This window comes from Aethalodelphis obliquidens, unplaced genomic scaffold (genome assembly GCF_003676395.1).
Source record: "Aethalodelphis obliquidens isolate GAN/ISIS:26980383/991018 unplaced genomic scaffold, ASM367639v1 scaffold18, whole genome shotgun sequence".
NCBI lineage: Eukaryota > Metazoa > Chordata > Mammalia > Artiodactyla > Delphinidae > Aethalodelphis > Aethalodelphis obliquidens.
Window position 1 is genome coordinate 3,069,807 of NW_020837962.1, and position 19,483 is coordinate 3,089,289.

Genomic DNA, 19,483 nt, shown 5'->3' on the forward strand with positions numbered 1-19,483 from the left:
GCCTGACAAGACAACACTCTGCTGGAGTCCTGTTGAACCCCACCCTATGAAGGAAACATCCTGGGACGTTTTGTATTATCTTGTAAGAGCTTCCAAAGGCCAACTTATGTCGTGTCTAAAAGCAGATCACTGGTCACTCCAAAAGACGAGTTAACTGCTCTAAAAAGGATAGGATAGTATTCGCTCCTTTTGGCTGTACGTAATCGGAAACTCCAACCTGCCCAGCTCAGAGAATAAGGAAGTTTATTATCTCGTGTGGTTCAGGCTCTCAGACAAGCCTAACTTAGGGACCAGGATCTTACTGTGATTCTGCTGTCCTGTCCCCGCCACCGCCCCCTTGCACACACACACCCAGTGTGGCCCTTTCTTTAGTTTGGACCTTCTCAGATGGCTGCTGTAGTTCTGGGCATAACGTTCAGACTTGACAACCCCCAAGAGGCAGAAAAGTGGGCTTTAAAAAAAAAAAGAAGCAACACCTTTCCCAGGATGGACCCTCAGCAGGTATCCTCCCACAGCGGCATACCGAGACCTGGCCACAGACCCTTTCCTAGCCCCGTGGGTGGTCGTAGGAAGAGAACTGCCTCCATCCTGGTTCTGCGGACGCAGCCCATGACCTGCCAGAGCAGAATCGGGATCCTCTTAGCAAAGAGGAAAAGGAAGGGCATGGATATCGGGAGGCAACCAGCACTGCTTCCCACAGCAAGGAAGGAAGGACCCACGTTTACACTTTATTTCAGAAACAGGACCGAAAAGTGTTGTGTCTGCAGGGCGCGTTAGTGAGCCCGCGCTGGGGCTCAAACACATCATCTCTGAAACTCTGTGAGGGATCTGTTAACACTCCCTTTTTAAAATTGGGGAAGCGGACGTTTATAAGGAACATGGCAATTCTTTTTTAATATCAGTAAATACTGGTACTCTGCTTTTCCTTAGATAATATTGGCAGAGGGGAGATTTGAGTTTCTCCTCCAGGACACCTGCTAAAATGCAGCTTATGAGTTGCCACAAATCTGATATATTTGTCCTCTATCCATCCATCCATCCTTCAACAGTCATTTATAGAGCAGCAGCCCTGTTCTCTTCATTCTAGGGATGGATATTTAGTTAGATAGCCTTGGTCTCTGTCCTCACAGGCCAGCAGGGGACACCAGGATGGGAGCAAGAAACCTCAGGACAAAAGTAGAGGAATGTGCAAAGCACGGGAGGAAGGAGAATCAGCCCAGTCCACCTTGGCCAGCGATGTTTTCCCCGCGGAGAGGAGCAGGCAGGGTCGTAAAGGACGAGTGAGAGTTCAGCAGGCAGATGTGGGCAGGTAGTGGGCACTCAAGACACAGGGCAGAGCATGAGCTGAGGCCGGAGCCACAGAACAGCCGGGCATGTACTGGGCCTGGCACTGGAGCTGCTTGGTGACCAGAGTGTGGCTCAGGTGTTGGATGACACGGAACAGGAGCCAGATCCGGCCCCAAGGTGATGGAGAAGCATGGAAGGGTTTTAGGTGGAGAAGTGGCACAATCGGGTTTTGCATTTGAGAAAGTCAACCTTGCCCGGTCTGTCCAGGATGTATTTTTCTTCCTTCTTTCCCTGGTTTTATTCAGGGCACCGTATGACAGGCTGGAAACACCTATAGCCCCCCTTACACCTAGTGTGGCTACATGTCCCAGTCCTGGAATTTAGCAGGTGGGGCTTCCTGGAAAGCGTTCATTGGCCCTTCCCTCTTCTTCCTGCTTGGAACTTGGACATAATGCCTGGAAGCCCTGCAGCCATCTTGCAGTCTTGAGGACAAAGCCACAAGCTGGGGATGGCAGAGCAGGACAGAAGGAGCCTGGATTCTTAGTGAAATTGTTGAGCAGCTGCACCCACCCTGACTGCCCACCTCCTGTCTGATGGACAGATCAGAGGTAAATACAAGCACACCCTTTGCTTGTTTAAGCCGCTGACAGCTGAATGTCATCCTGACACACCTGGGGGCAGAAAGGAGGGAAGAGCAGGTGGCCACAAAGACCGCCCTGAGGATGGAGAACAGAAAGGGCTGTGAGCATGTTCAGGCAGAAAAACCAATAGGATGCACAGCCCACATCCCTGGAGCAGGTGGCTGTGTGCTGGCCCAGGGAAGCCCACAAGGAGGAGCAGGCATGGGGCGGAAAGAGTGAGTTGGCAGTACTTGCAGGGACATCAGGAAGAGAGGTCCTCCGAGCAGTGGGAGAACTAAGTCTGGGCCGGGAAATGATTCGGGGTCGTCAGCAGGTGGGGTGACTGAGGTCACGACAGGCTGTGGTCATCCAGTGAGCAGAGAAGGGCATGGGCAGAGCCCAGGGAAGGCTGCTATCTAAAGGGCTCATGGAAAAGCACGCTAATTAGGCAAATGCTGTGTTCTTTAAGGCATCTCTGCCTGATTGGAATCTTTCTTTCCCCGGTTATTAAAACAGAAGCTGACTCTCCCAAGGTCCTGATATTTCGATGGCGCAGAGCTCCCCTCGTGGACCTACCTGGTCCGAGCTAGAGCCCCTTTTCCCCAGTAAGTTTCATCTTCAGCCACGCTGCTCAACATCTCCCTTCCGTGGCTTGCTGCCACCTCTGTCTACCTCCCTCCAGTATTTTTGGACGGATTTCCAATTTGATACATGAGCATGCCGTCAGTCAAAACAATCTTTTTTAATGAGCCTCTTGTCCTGACAGCTGTGTTTAAGATAGGGCATGGAAACTGGGTAATGGAAATCTGGAAAATTGTCCATTCTGGATTGAAACCTTACTGTGTGCCCCACGCTCCAGCTCACACACAAGCCTGCCATCTTCTTTTAAAAATAAAGAGGAAATTGTGGATAGCGAAAAAGATGTAATTTGTGCAAATGAAAAAAAAGATCTTCTGATCAGAATCTTAGAGAAGGATGAGAGGAAGGTATAATTATTGAGCGTCGCCTGAGTATGTCACATGCAGCTTCCTGCCGTGTGACCTTGGGCACAGCTCTGAACCTGGGGCTGGTTGGCATTTGTCCTACCTTCCAAGTGGGGGAAACGGAGGCTCAGAGAGGTGGACGCACATGCCACGCTCACAGCGTGGCAGTGGCAGGCTGGGGTTCAAGCCTTCATCTCCTGAGCCCTTGCCCCAAGCTGCCACTGCTTTTCTAGCCACCAAATATTAATATTAAGAAAATACAGCTCTCCTCTTGCATACTACACACAGGTTTTGAATTTCCAGGTCATCAGGAAAGGGGAAAATTAAAAAGTTGTTCATACTTCCCATGTAGAAGAAGAATAAAGGGGAGTGAGTCTGAAGGTGGTAGGAGCATAATTAATCCTCAGCTCCAGGTGGAGAAGCGATGCTTCACTGCAGAGTCTGGAGGCTTTGCACGCATGAGGGCAGCCAGGCATCTCCAGCCCCCGAGCGGAATTATGTCCCAGCAGCACCGCTCTGTGCCCGGGACTGGGAGCTCACGTTCTCCCAAGGCGGGAGTGCAGGCCTTGACATTCGTGAGGGGGTGTGGTGGTGAAGGTGGAGATGCGTGTGACAAACAGGAGCGGGGCCCTCCCCACCGCCTCACGTGTGGGCGTGATGACGGATCAGTGGATCTCTCTCCACCCGCTCTTCTTGGGAACTTTTTCAGCAAAACCACTCCCTTCCTGATTGAGCTGGAAATGCACAGCCCCTCGGTGTTCTCTGAGCTACTTCTCTGCCACCGAGAATTGTGGTTTCATCTCCCCACCCTCCCACCTTCTTGTAGGAGCCTTGGGAAGGGAAGAGTATCATTTTGTTGATGATTATCTAGGGGAGGTAAAAGTGGAATTTACATGGCTATTTTTTTAGGAGACGAAACTGGGGAGAAAACAAAAGAAATCTCTTCGCCTAACACCAGCTCCTACTCTATAGAGAAAAGAAATCTCTTGACCTCGGGTGAAGGGTCATTTCAATAGCTGGGCCATTACTTTCAACCCAAGCAAAACAAAAAAAGAGAGAGAGGAGAAATCCCAAGAGGAGGCTATGAAGCCTCAGGACAAGCCAGATGCTTCTCGCAGCATGTGGCCCAGACATCTGAGCAAATGCCTGAGGTGGCCAGATGTTTGTGTGTTGCATAGCACCCACAAAAGAAAGGGCGGCATGAACCCCACCCAGGCTTCCAGCGGAGGCCCAGCCCGGGAGCACCTGACCCCCTGGCAGTGAAGTCATCTCCAGCCTTCTATGGCTGCTCATGCCCTTCAGAAGATTGGGGTTCAACTCCCGTAGCAGCTAACCCCCCAAACCCCTACCCCAGGTCGAGTGGTACAGAGGCAGGGCTGCCTGGCTTGGGTGCTTTTTAACCTGAGAGAGTCTTTTCTTGCGCTGTTGATCCTGCAGCAAACAGGAATGGATGGGCCCCTCCCTGGAGAGCTGGCCATTGGGGCTGGGCAAATGGACACCTTCCTCCCTGCGGAGTCACTGCCCCAGGGCCCCCAAGGCTCTCTGAGAAGCTGCACTGAGTGTCCCCAAGTACCTGAACAGTCCCTGGAGGGCCGGAAGACTCTGAATGTCCCGACCTCCCAGTTTAAAGTATAGAATGATCATCTGACAGCCTAGATTGTACACACTACAGATACAGTTTTCAGGGTTTTATACGGCAGCTCTGAGATAGAGCCGTATGTCCTGAGGGGAACAATTAAAAGACAGATTGTTGAGTGAATAAAAGCAAGGATCAAATTCACAGATAGCATCTTCCATTTTTGTGAAATTATATGTATTTGTGAATATGTGTTTTTCTATAGACCTATATCTTACATCTGTTTTTTATAAGTACAGCCATTCAAATTATCTGGACAAGACACACGGAACTCCTAAAATGGAAAGAGAGATTTCAAGAGATTTCCCTCCTCCTTTTTTAAAGTGCCTTGTATTTTTATAATATTTGATTTTATTTTTAGCAAGCATGCCTTGTTTTTTGAAAAAAAACCTTTTTGTCCGGAAATATTTTCAAACTTACAGAAAAGTTGCAAGTAAAAAGAACACATATATACCCTTTACCCGGATTTATCTGGCATTTTACCCCAATGGCTTGATTTTTTTATTGTTTGCAATAGATATTGCAAGTATATTTTTCTGATCTGTTTGCATAGGGTATGTTGCATGCATCAATGTGTGTTTTATTTTCCCTTCCTTACACAAAAGGTAGGCTCCTATATATGCTTTCCTGCACATTATTCACATTTTTCTTTGCAATCATTCAGTATCAGTTAATGGAGATCTTCCTTGGTTTGTTTGTTTACAACTGTGAGTGTACCACAGTTTATTCAACTGCTCTCCTAAGGCATGCATTACTTTTAATTAATTTATTTATTTTTGCTGTGTTGGGTCTTCGTTTCTGTGCGAGGACTTTCTCTAGCTGTGGCAAGCAGGGGCCACTCTTCATCGCGGTGTGCGGGCCTCTCACTATCGCGGCCTCTCTTGTTGCGGAGCACAGGCTCCAGACGCGCAGGCTCAGTAGTTGTGGCTCATGGGCCTAGTTGCTCCGCGGCATGTGGGATCCTCCCAGACCAGGGCTCGAACCTGTGTCCCCTGCATTAGCAGGCAGATTCTCAACCACTGCGCCACCAGGGAAGCCCAGGCATGCATTACTTTTGAAAGCAGAAAAAGCAAAGATAACTAGTGAAATGGAAAATTTAAAACCACTGAAGAGAGCAAGCTGAGGCTCTGATAGAAAGTCTGTCGTTTTTAAAGTGGGTGGGACCATGGGAGAAGCCGGGTGGCTGGTGAGCCCTTGAGCCTCACAAGTAGAGCAGTAGTGATGGCAAGGGGTCCACACGAAGTAACTCTCTTAGGTCGCGGCCTCTGGAGGCAGAGCCTGAGACTGGGATTGGAGGACACGTGAGGGAACAAGGAAGTAACAACGGACAGGGCAGGCGACAGAGCTAAGAAGGATATGTGCTCAGCTGGAGTCAGACTTCAGCCTGATCCTGCAGGAGCTCCAGAGCAGGGATCTCACCAGAGGTGGTCCCACCTTGAGTGGTGGTGGTGGTGGGGGACTCCCCCATCCCCCATATACGGTGATGTACTTTGAGAATGTTGAAGAGTTCAAATTAATGCATAGAATGGGTCTTGTTCCTGGTGCTTGGCCTGTAGGAGATCTTCAGCAAATGATAGCTAATACTATTATAGTCATTCTTCCCTTTTTTCCTTTTATTTTTTTCATGACAGCTTTATTGACATACCATACCATTAACATACAATTCACTTATTTAAGATGTCCAGTTCAGTGGTTTTTAGTATATTCACAGAGTTGTGCATCCACCACCAGAGTCAATCTTAAAACATTTTCATGACCCTATAAAGAAATCCTATCCCATTAGCGGTCACTGCCCCATTTCCTCCCCAACCCCTTCCTCCCTCCCTGCCCTAGAAATCTACTTTCTGCCTCTGTAGATGTGCCGGTTCTGGACATGTCATGTAAATGGAGTCACACTATATATGGTTTGGGGCCTGGCCTTTTGCACGCTCCTGTTGTTCCGTCGTGGGCTGTGCCCCACCCCCACCCCCAGCCCTCAAGGGGAGGTCACCACTTGCGTGCCATGGCTTCGGTGCAGTCATTCAGGTCTCCAGAGAAGGGCAGCTGTGAGCCATTAGCAGCCAACCTGCCCAGCAGCTGGCGGACGGACACACCAGCCTGTGAAGGAGCCTAGTGGGGACGCCATTAGAGTCCCGCAGAGTAAATCGTGTGAATGGGCTTCGTTAAGAGTGAAATGAAAGGGATTACCCAGCATAATAGAATAACAGCAGCAGTTACTCAGAAGTTCTGGGTAAACAGAAACGTATGTTGTCCTGGGCAGTGTCCCTTTTTAACCTCTTCAAGGCTCTTCCTCGAAAGATCAAGCAGGGAATGGAATCTCGGTGACCAAACTCTCACACCCTTGGTGGGAATTTTAATTGGTTCATTTTCTGAAGGATCATTTGACAGTTATTTCAAAAGCCTAAACTATGGGAATATGAAAGACTAAATGATTCCCCTAAGATCAGGACTCCTGTTTTACATCTTATTGGAGGTTCCAGCCATTACAAAAAGCAAGAAAAAGCATAAGGTTCAAAAGAAGTAAAGCTGTCCCTATTTGCAGATGATATGATTGTTTACTTAGAAAATCGTAGGAATCTACAAAACAATCTCTAGAACTAAAAAATGAATTTAACAAGGTCCCCAGATATAAACTTAATAGACAAAAATCAGTTGTATTCTTAATACAGTTATGTACAATATATACGAGCAGCAAACAATTGTCAAGTAAAATTGTAAAAATAATTCAATTTACAGTAGCACCAAAAACCATAAAATGCCTAGGAATAACAAAAAATATCTTAAGTTCTTTACCCTAAAAATTATAAAACATTACAGAGAGTAATTAAAGACCTAAGTAAATGAAAAGATAGACCACGTTCATGGATCAGAAGACTTGTTAATATGGCATTTTCCCCAGATTGATCTATAGAGTCAACATAATACCAATCAGAATTCCTGCAGTTTTATTTTGGGTAGAAATCCACAAGCTGATTCTAAAATTTCTATGGAAATGCAAAGTACCTATAATAGAAGAACAGTTTTGAAAAAGAAGAACAAAGTTGAAAGACCTATCCTATCTGATTTCAAGATTAACTATGAACCTACAGTGATCAAGACTGTTAGGCATTTGGTATTAAAAGATAAATGGATCAGTGGAACAGAAAAGAGAGTTCAGAAATAGACCCAAATTTATATGGTTAATCAATTTTCATCAAAAGTGCTGAGGCAGTTCTGGAAACAACTTCCAGTGTCCGTCAACAGTTGAATGGGTAAACAAATCATGGGATATCTATACAATGGAATAGTTCTCAGCAATGAAAAAATGAACTGTTGATACATGGATGAATCTTTCAAAATTAATGCTTCCATGATTCTTTCATGAAATCTTTAAAAAGTATGCTGGATGAAAGACACCAGAACCACCCCCCACCCCCGAAAGGTGCATACTGTGCGATTACATTTATATAAAATCCAAATTAATCTATAGGAACAAAAATCAAGTTGGTGGTTGCCTGGGACAGGAGGGAGGGAGGGAGTGACTCCAGAGGAGCACCAGGAAACTGGCAGTGATGGGTGCATTCATGACCTTGATCTTGGTGATGGTTTCCAGGAGTGTACATATGTTAAAACTGATCCAGTATGCACAGTTTATGGTTCTTCAGTTATACCTTAAGCTGTACCCAAAAGGGGGAGGTGTGTTTTGACCCAGCAGTTCAACCTCCTTGTAAACCTTGGAAACTGATGACCCTGGAGCCAGCCTTTTTTGTCTACTTGTATATGTGGTGTAGTTATCATTTTTGCTCTGCAAAAGTGCCTTGTTGTATTTGTGCCTTGTTGTATGATATTCATAATTAAGAACTTCTATTAAAGAAATATTCAGTGCTTTAGTTAATTAATATAAAAATGGCTTTCATTCATTTGGTGCCTACTGTGTGCCAGGCACAGCAGAGCTGTTTCTCACAATAGCAGCTTTGCAGAGTAGCTGTTATTATCCCCATTTTATAGATGATGAAACTAAGGCCATTCAGTTAAAAAGTACCAATGCTGGAATTGGATTTCCACATCTGCCCCACACTGTTCAATATAGGCTCTAAGTGTAAGATGCACAGTGAATTTTCAAGAACTTGAGATGGGCTGTAAGTGTAAAATACACACTGAATTTTCAAGAACTTAGTGTGGAAGTAAGGATGTAAAATTAGTAATATCTTATATACTGAATAGATGTTGAAATGATAATATTTTAGATACATTGGGTTAAATAAAATACATAACTAAAATTAATTTCACCTGTTATTTCTTTACTTTTTTTAATGGAGTTGCTAGAAAATTCAAAAATTACACGTGAGGCTCACATTACATTTCTTTTTGACCAGTGCCATCTCAGAGCTCTTTCCACATCATGTTGTCTATGTGAGAGACAACTAGGAGGTTAATTCAACAGTGTATATTTATATTTATTGAGTGTAAAATGTATGCTGGTTAAATTTTATAGTTTCCCTTATTGGTGCATTTGTTTACTCTGTAAGTCCATTAGCTACTTAATTTCAAGCAAAAATTGTCAGCAAACAATTTTTTCCATATTTCAGGTCTGGATTACTTTTTTAGATGGAAGGATGTGAACACTCTTAGTTTAAGGTAGATACAGAAGTCTCTGACCATCAGGACAGGTGCTCCTGTTTATAGAATAATTGACCAGTTTTGTGTTCTTTAAAGCAGTGTTCTCTTTTGGGCAAATATGCTGGTGTCTTCTGGTTGGAATGGCATCCATAGTTTTATAAACTAAACTACAAATTACTTTGTCCTTTGTTGTTTACTTTATCTGGGAGAAGCACAGAAGCTTCCAATTTTTGAAGAATCAAGAAATCGTGACTGACCTTTGATCACCCAAATGTATTTTTTAAGTTGGTATACTTTTCCCCCATTACTGGGGGTGGCCCTCCTTCTAGTTTTGTAAATAAAGTTTTATTGGATCACACACATGTGTTCACACACTTTCTACGGCTGCTTCCATGTCACAAAGGAAGGCAGAGTTGAGTAGTTGCAACAGAGACTGAATAGCCTAAAATATTTACTATCTGGCCCTTTACGGAAAAGGTTGGCAGACCCCGGGTCAATTAAGTTACAGGTGATCCTCAAAAGGAGGTCCATGGGGCTTCCCTGGTGGCGCAGTGGTTGAGAGTCCGCCTGCCGATGCAGGGGACACAGGTTCGTGTCCCGATCCGGGAAGATCCCACATGCCACGGAGCGGCTGGGCCCGTGAGCCATGGCCACTGAACCTGCGCGTCTGGAGCCTGTGGCCTCCGGGAGAGGCCACAACAGTGAGAGGCCCGCGTACCGCAAAAAAAAATAAAAATAAAAATAAAAAAACATGTAAAGTAGCTCAGAACAACGTCTGGCAGATGGTGCACACTCCATAAGTAATGCTGCTGCTGCTGCTGCTTGTTATTATTATTACTACCCTAATCATGACCTCCCGTCAAGTCCCAGGTCAGGCACAAGCAAAGAACTGGAAGAAGCTGAGGGTGTGTTTAGGTCGAAGCCACCCTCTCCAGGAAGCCTTCTTACTGGGCCCCAGCATCATCCGTGATCTGTGGCACTTTGGACCTCCAGGGTGGTAGACAGAGCATCTACTTCTGAGTCAGTCTGATCTAGGTAACAAATCCTAGCTGTGTGACCCTGGACAAGTTACTTAACCTCTCTGTGCCTGATCCCATCATCTGTAAAAGGGGACAGTATCTTCCTCGTGGGGGTCCTTACGAGGCTTACCTGAGATGATGCACGTGCAAAGTGCTCAGCTCAGAGCAGATATTCTGTAAATAAAACACCGCTAAACCGTGTTATTTTTACTTTCTGCATTTTATTATGAAAGCACTTTACAGTACTACCCAGCTGTAGACTTTAAGCTCTTGATTGCTAGGAATGGTTGATCTGGGTGCCCCGCTAGGCTCCACCAACACCTGGCATCGAGAGGGAGCTCTGCAAATGTTTATTGCCTCGAATTGACTGAAGAAACAGCATTCTGCCTCAGCCGAAGAACGGGGAGCAGGCCGTTGCCTTTCTCCACAGTCCCTGGCAGCCATGGGCCATGGACACTTAGGCATCTGGAAAGATACCTGCCAGGAAAATTCTGAGCCTGATTATACTGGAATCTATAACTCCCAAATTGGCAACTCAAAATCGTAATTTAATATGAAGAATGTCATACTGAATGAGTCAGGTGGGCCTTAACTCCGATATTGGATCAGCAGCTGACGTTCCAGCCCTGCCTAAGAAACATCTGCTTCTCCCCCTTTGCCTCACAGCCATCCCAGGCCACTGGCCGCCAGCAGGGATCACCGTCTCCAGGCCTGCCTCTTGGCTGCCTGCTGAGGAAATTCCTTACCTGCAGGAGGGATTATTTATGCCTGCTTTCTGTGTGTTCACACCAACCTTTTCCTTTTTAAAATTTTCCTTTTCTTTTTTTCTTTTATGAGTCCCATATTTTTCCTTACCACTGAGACAGAATAAATTGAGTGTGACTAATGATTTGTGACACAAGTTTCACTGCTACAGCTGGCAGTGTAAAGATGCCAAGCATTTTCATAAGTGTATACTCAGGATAAAAGAAAAAACTGCCCAATTAGAATCTGTTCACACTTTCCAAGCCTAAGTAACACTAAAGACATTAAGGACATCAGTTTTTAAGCACCAAATTGTACCGGGGTGCATCCCGATTTCCTGGTTGATTTGAGGCACATTTCTGATATTAGAATATTAAATTATATGGAGATTGTATCCCAATCCTCTGATTGATTTGAAATGAATTTGAATCAGGACAGCTTAAAAATTGCTTTTATAGCATCTTTATGACTTGATACCATGGAGAAATAAATATGAAGCTAATGCCACGGAGGGCGTACTCTTGATGCAGGGGCTGTCTCTGCTGCGGATTTTCCTGGTGGTAATTTAAGGAGATGCTTGTCACCTCCTTACAGCAGTTCATAATTTAAAAACAATCTATACGTGATACTCAATTAAGGCACCATAGAGGCATGTCGGCCACAGATGACTGATGAACAGTCTGAGTGGAAATTCTGCACAACTCTTGAAAACACCACTAAACACCACTAAAATTAATCTCCCATCAGGAAAACCATGATTTATTAATATAGTCTCTACCGCTATCGAGTTGTGAATCAACGCGTCCCCAAGTAGAGGACTTCCCTTGTGGCGCAGTGGTTAAGAATCCTCCTGCCAATGCAGGGGACACGGGTTCGAGCCCTGGTCCGGGAAGATCCCACGTGCCGCGGAGCAACTAAGCCTGTGCGCCACAACTACTGAGCCTGTGCTCTAGAGGCTGTGAGCCACAACTACCGAGTCCGCAAGCCACAACTACTGAGTCTGCGTGTCACAACTACTGAAGCCCGTGTGCCTAGAGCCCGTGCTCCACAACAAGAGAAGCCACCGCAATGAGAAGCCCGCGCACCGCAACGAAGAGTAGCCCCCACTCGCTGCAACTAGAGAAAACCCACGCGCAGCAGCGAAGACCCAACAGAGCCAAAAATGAAATTAATTAATTATTTTTTAAAAAGCTAGTAGAAAACCAACATAAGTAAAACTTCTTGCAAGTCCTGGTGGCAGGGCCTGGACGTTGCAAGGCCAGCTGGTCATGTCTGCGTCCCACTCCAGCAGGGGAGCCTCGGGGAATGATGAGCACCTGCTGTTTACTGGGCACACGTTGCCAGCATCCGAGCTGTCATCCAAACCTCTCTGCCACCCATGAGACAGGTGGTATTATTGTCTTACAAATGAGGAAGTCGAGGTTCACAAAGGTCAGTAACCTGCCCAAGGTCCCAAAGGGCAGAACCTGAGTCTGCAAGAACCTGAGCTCTTACATCCGAGTACCATGGTTCTGATCCTGGCTGCCCTGATTTCTAACTGAGTAGCTTTGCCTTGGTTCCTTAACTTCTCCGTGCCTAGTCTTCTCATCTGTAAAATGGAGATGACTCCTGTGTCCCTAGGACAAAGGTCTATTGGGAGGATTCAGGAGATGGTGGATTAAAAAGTCCTTAGGGGGCTTCCCTGGTGGCGCAGTGGTTGAGAGTCCGCCTGCCGATGCAGGGGACACGGGTTCGTGCCCCAGTCCGGGAGGATCCCACATGCCGCGGAGTGGCTGGGCCCGTGAGCCATGGCCGCTGAGCCTGCACGTCCGGAGCCCATGCTCCGCACGGGAGAGGCCACAGCAGTGAGAGGCCCGCGTACTGCAAAAATAAATAAATAAAAAATTCTTAGGGTCCTGCTGCTGCTACCCTCGACCCACTCTGCCTCAGTGTTTGCCCTTCTTTGGGACAGAATCAGGAGACATTTTTGGGGTTCAGAACTCCTGGACTTCCCAGGAGGTGGGAAGTAGAAACTCCCACTACCAAATACCAGGCTCCTGGGTCCGGTTCCAACCCAAGAGGAGGCTCCCTCACTTCCCACCTGAGTCTCATCCCTGTGTTTTGCTTTTCCCTGGGCCAACTGGGAATATCTCAGAGCCTTGAACTCTGCACCAGAACCCAGGAGAGTGGAGAGTCTTTCATACGTCCCTACTTTGAGACAGACTTTAGCCTCCTGCCTGACCATCCCGTTGTAAGTTTATCACATGGTCATTGCCTGATTTCCTGTTCAGGACTCCGAAATGTCAAGTTCCTCATTGTACTGGGCAGGGGGGAGGTGGGGATCTCTTTTACCAGAAGCAAGAAGATTCTGAACACAACAGCTCTGCTTGCCGACAGCTCTTTCTTTATTTCTAGTCTTCTTTAGGCTTCTTTGCTCATCTAAAAATCCTCATCTGGTCACATTTCTGTGACTTGGGACATTATCAGTAGATGATGAGCCCCCGGGGACCTGGGACGGGAAATGGATGGGACACGCTGATGGCAGAGAAGCCCAGCTCTCCACAGTCCACCGAGACCCCTTCCGAAAGGTCTGCCGGTCACTTGCACAGTCCCCGTTAACACTCCTGTCTCTGCGAATGCCAACAAATAACGGCATGAAATCTAAACATAAATGAGTTTTCACAGCTAATTACGGCTAATGCGAGCAACTTTCAAAATTGCCAAACATTCCTTCCAGAATAGTACATTTTGCAACTATGAATTAGGCCTAAAGAGCCAAATTTCATAAACATAATTTAGCATACAGCCAAATAATAATACTAAGTGCTTTCCGACCGGCCGTTAGCAGCTCCCCGAGGTGGGTCTAATCGCACACTCTCCCATTTGGGCGTCTGACGGCACAGGCCGTAAGGCTCGGAAACCCCAGGAAGGCAGTGGAGGAAGCAGTCATTTTCACGGCCCTCCAGCCTGAGTGATCAGGAGCTGTTCACTTCCCCAACTTAACGGCGATACACCCAACCCAGCGGTTCCAGCTGTAGCTTTTAGCCACACAGCTCCGGCCCTGGTGTGGCAGCACCTCCGTCCCTCCTGTCATCATTCTTTCCCAGTGCACGTCACCTTGATGTTTGTTTGTGATCGCCAAATCAATGCATGATCACTGCAAACATTATAGTAATAAAAACATAGAAAGTGATGCCCGCCCTTGCTAATCCCACCCCACCACCCTGGTGGTGAAATCACCTGTGTGAGTTTAGTGTCTGTTTCTCCCCCATTCAGCTGGGGGTACAAACTCAAGCACACACCCTCTTATACGGGCGTTATCTTTATTTTACAAAAACAGGATCACACAACACTTCTTTTTACATCTTGCTGTTCATACTTAATAATATATTTGGTGCCTTTCAGTGCCAGTACATGTAAATCAACCTCTTTTTTTTTTTTTTAAATACACACACTATAATTTATCCAGTCTCCCATAAACGAATATTACAAACAGTGCCTCTGTGAGCACTGTTTATTTGTCCCCACAAACACACCTACATCTGTGGGCTCTTCTCTGGGTATCTCTGAAGGATAAATTTATATGAAAATGGTGGTGTTGGGTCAAGGGGAATGCACAGCAAAATGTCAGAACCTAATAGCACCTAATTACCCTCTGAAATGAGTTGTATCTGTTTGCATCCTAATAACAGTCAATGGAAATAGCTGTTTCTCTCCACCCTTGGCTGTTTTAAGTAGGGAAACCTGGGTCATCTTCCGTTCCATTCCTAGCCATGGTCCAGGGCTGGCAGACCCACACCTGCCCGCAGGTGGGTCTCAGTTCTTGCTGCTGGAGAGTGGCTGTAGTCTCCAGAGCTCTGTTCTAAGTCTCCCAGAACCCTACTAACAAGAAGGGTTAAACAATTTGATCGTATTTCCTTCATACCTTTTTTGAATTACTGTCAAATGTAGAACAGTTCTCTCACCACGAGGGTCCCTCCTGTAGCCACACCCACTCCCAGCCCCCTTCATCCCTGTCCCTAACTCCTAGCAACTATATCTATAATTTTTGTCACTTTAAGAATGTTATGTAAGTGGAATCATACTGTATGGAACCTTTTGAGTTGGCTTTTTAAAATCAGCATAATCTCCTTGATATCCACTCAAGACGTGGCATGTGTCAATAGTTGATTCCTTTTTATTGCTGAGTAGTATTCCATTGGTGTGGGTGCCTCTTGACTGTGACCATTTCTTAGACTTTGCTTATTTTTGATGACCTTTACAGTTTTGAGAAGTACTGGTCGGGTATTCTATAGAATGTCTATTGGGATCTGTCTGATGTCTTTTTCATGCCAGAATTATGGGTTTAAGGGAGGAAGACCACACAGGTCAATTACTGTTTTAATCCCAGTCATATCAAGGTACATACCATCAACCTGACGTATCATCACTGTTGATGTTCGTCAGTTTCTCCACTGTAAAGTTACTTTTTTTAAAAAAAAAAAAACCCTCTTTATACTTTACTCTTTGAAGGAAGTCGCTATGCACAGCCCATACCTAAGGGGTAGGGAGTTAATACTCCACCTCCTTAAAGGAGGAATTTCCACATAAATTATCTGTTAGTCTTCTGTATGGGATGTTTGTCTCTTTTCCCCACATTTATTCAATCAGTTATTTGTATTAGTATAGACTCGTGGCTTTTTAAATAAATTTCCTGGCCCAGTCTTACAGACACCCATTTCTCCAAGGATCCATAGTTCCTTTTGTTGGAGAATAGAAGTAGAAACCAAGATGTGGCTGCTACGTGTGCTCCCTGCTAGCATGTGTCCTTGCTCCTAGGCACTTGCACCTGACAGAGCAAGAAATGTGTGTCTCTCTGCTAACCTGTGTACATACACATCTATATATATTTCCAGATGTCAGCAGGGTTTACACGTTAAGGTAAACACAAGTTCATACTGATGTCTCCAACTCTAATCCATTACCACATGGATCATTCTAGCCTCCTCCCCTTCCCATATGGGTTTAAAAAAAAAAACAATCTTTTTTTATTGAGCTGTATAATTCACATACCGTACAATTTACTCCAAAATTCAGTGGCTTTAATATATTCACAAGACTGTGCAACCATTGCCACTGTCTAATTCCAGACCATTTTTACCATTCTGCAAAGAAACCCTGTGCTCATTAGCAGTCATTCCCACTCCCTCTTTCCCCTCTTCACCCAGCAACCACTAATATACTTTCTTTCGCTGTGGATTTGCCCATTCGGGACATTTCTTATCAATGGAGTCATACAATATGTGGCCTTCTGCATCTGACTTCTTTAACTCGGCATAATGTTTTGAGAAGTGGTAAACTCTTAGTCTTTATACGTCCAAACATGTATCTGTTTTGCCCTTAAACTTGAATGATGGTTTAGCTAGGTACAAAATTTGAGGTTCACAAGTACTTGCCTTCAGCATTTTGAAAGTATTACTCCCTGATTCTTTTATGGCTGAGATGTCTGCTACCTGTCTAATTGTCATCCCTTTATAGTACTTTTGCCATGATATCTTTTTTTTTTTTTTTTTTTTTTGGCTGTGTTGGGTCTTCGTTGCAGTGCGCGGGCTTCTCATTGCCGTGGCTTCTCCTGCTGCGGAGCACGGGTTCTAGGCGCACGGGCCTCAGCAGTTGTGGCATACGTGCTCAGCAGCTGTGGCTCGTGGGCTCTGGAACGCAGGCTCAGCAGCTGTGGCTCACGGGCCCAGCTGCTCTGCGGCATGTGGGATCCTCCCGGACCAGGGCTCGAACCCGTGTCCCCTATATTGGCAGGAAGATTCTTAACCACTGCACCACCAGGGAAGTCCCACCATGATATCTTTTTAAGACTTTTCTTTCTGATGCTCCATAATTTTACCATGGCATATGTCAGTATAAATTGATTTTTATTTATCCTATTAGTACTTTTCATTTGAAGACCCATATGTTCCTCCTTTCTGGAAAATTCCAAATAACCCATCCTTTGGGTTCTTTGAACTTCTCATTCTTATTGCTTATGTCTGGGTGTCTGTGTTGTTTTCTGATTCAGCTCCACACTTCTACCTTTTCATTCACTAATTCCCTGTCTGATTCGTGTCTAGTCTAGAATTTATCCCATTTATTGAGGGTTTTGTTTTAAAATTTTAATTCATGTGTTTTATGTCCACCATTTCTAAATTTCCATTACCAACCCTTCTCATTCAATTCATGCCCGTTTCGTTTCACAACATCTTGTTCTTTTTAATGGATATTTGTCCTTTATTGAGTACGTTTGATATCCTAAACATTTATTTTAAGTATTTCTCAGACAGTTTATATCATTGATTTCCCCTGAAGTGAATTCATATTCCCGATTGAAGAGTTTGAAGACTGTCTTACTTAGCATGAAATTTTCACGGATGGTGGAATTTTTTATTTCAGGTTCAGTTTGGTTAAGTGGTATTTGCAGTGGGGGAGGCGGTGGTTTTTCCCTCACTTTTCCTGTTGACCGACTTCTCCCTGTGCAGGGGTTTCGGCCCCCATCGGGGACCAGGCCTCACGATAGTGCTTTAGAGTCCTGGCCCTCCAGTCATCCTGCGAAACCGTGTTTCGGTTTCTTGACTTGAACCTGTGTCTGTCCTTCCTCCCTCGACCCGTGGGTTGCTATAAGCCTTCACCCAGTGCTGTGCTGGAGACAGCTCCTACCAACACATGAAAACCAATGATTAAGTGTTAGAGAATTGTGTGAGTTGGTTGTTAAACAGCCATTGTTAGAATTTAATTATACAAACTCATCATTAAGTAAATTATATTAAGACGCAAAGGTAATAAATACTCATACTCGACACTTAACCATTTTCTAATTATCTTGCTCCGTATTATTCTCACCCCTGCTCTTTGGCTGTGGACAGCTCTCGTATGTGTGTTGGGAACACTCCGTGGTGGTGGGTGTGCTCCTGGGCATCTCTTGACCACTCTGGTTCAGTGACATCACGTTGGTCATTTGAAATCGGCCATCGTGAGAATGTTAACTCCATGGAAATGAGTAAACATTACAAATCAGGTCCTTTTTTTTTTTTTCTGGAGTGCTTGTACCAGGGTGTACCAGCCCACCACCACCCTGGAACAGGGCAGCGGTGGTTTTCTTCAGTCTCCTTCCATAAACGGAGGTATTAACACCACCCCTGTTTCCAGCCGGGAGCCAGCCTTTATTGCCTCATCTCAGAGAAGGTGCTTTCAATCTTGATTATCTTGTAAGAGTTCAACTCTCACTCATTACTCTGCCTTCCTGCTTTTTTTCTGGTCCATAGAGCTATTTATTTTGGTATTGAAGCTATCTCTGTCCTTTGGGGTTTTTTTTTATATTTTATCCTTCATAGGTCTAAGTTTGGAGAGGAGGAGGTACATTAAATGTTGACCATGCTGTGCTATCTTGATTAGAACTCCATAAACATTATTTTTTTTTCAAAAAGATTTTAATATAGCTGTCAGTAATCTTGATGCTAGACAAAAAATGATTACATATACCATAGTATATGATTTACGCTTTTAAAAATTCTTTGAGGTGTACTTTCCACGTCCTAAGATGAATAAGATACACCAGAAGTCCTTTAGATGCCTGTTGGCTAACCAGCAAGTCCAGTCCTGGGTGGCTGATCTCTGCGACACTAAGCAACCAGTGATAAGTTAAAACAGCTTTTCCTAGAGTCAGGACTCCTGGCTGGGGGTAAGAATAGCTTTGCACATACAAAATACCAGAAGGACATTTAAAACAGAGGAGATGTTACCTACTAAATCCCATCTCCGTTTTCACAATGAGAACACTGCAGCTTCCAAAATAAAGCTGTATCCTATGAACAATGAATCACAGTGGGCATTTGAATTGGGTGTCAATTATAGAGATTTGAAGGAGTGCTTGTAAATAGCTTGTTCTCTCGTGGTGTGGAACATGTACCTTCTCCTTGCTGCATACATGTCTTCACGTTTTGTTATTTCACTGGCCCTATCTTTGGCTCCTGGACTCAGAGATTCCTGAGAAATATGAAGGAATTAATGAGTAAAAAGTATCTGTTTAAAAGAGAGGGACAAGTCCACCTCCTTATCCCTTCTCCTATTTCAAACCTTTTTCTCCTTCCATCCAGCTATTCCTTTATTTTATTTATTTTTTAATATCTTTATTGGAGTATAATTGCTTCACAATGATGTGTTAGTTTCTGCTGTATCACAATGTGAATCAACTATACATATACATATGTTCCCATATCTCCTCCCTCTTGCGTCTCCCTCCCACCCTCCCTATCCCACCCCTCTAGGTGGACACAAAGCACCAAGCTGATCTCCCTGTGCTATGCGGCTGCTTCCCACTAGCTATCTATTTTACATTTGGTAGTGTATATATGTCCATGCCACTCTCTCACTTCATCCCAGCTAACCCTTCCCCCTCCCCGTGTCCTCAAGTGCATTCTCTATGTCTGTGTCTTTATTGCTGTTCTGCCCCTAGGTTCTTCAGAACCTTTTTTTTTTTAGATTCCATATATATTTGTTAGCATATGGTATTTGTTTTTCTCTTTCTGACTTACTTCACTCTGTGTGACAGACTCTAGGTCCATCCACCTCACTACAAGATGTGCCACATCT

At 45.0% G+C, this 19,483-nt stretch overlaps 1 protein-coding gene across 3 annotated transcripts in view; it reads left to right on the forward strand.

The window, feature by feature from the left end:
- The window catches only part of CPPED1 (calcineurin like phosphoesterase domain containing 1), a 114,454-nt gene that overhangs the window by 93,082 nt on the left and 1,889 nt on the right, over positions 1–19,483 (forward strand). The window contains exon 4 of one of the 3 annotated variants that reach the window (XM_027117355.1): positions 9,990–10,833. The exons of the other annotated variants lie outside the window; for them this stretch is intronic. Coding sequence (XP_026973156.1) covers positions 9,990–10,126 — 137 coding nt within the window. The 3' untranslated portion in view covers positions 10,127–10,833. Of the gene's footprint in view, positions 1–9,989; positions 10,834–19,483 lie in introns of those variants that run through there. 3 annotated transcript variants of the gene reach the window in all.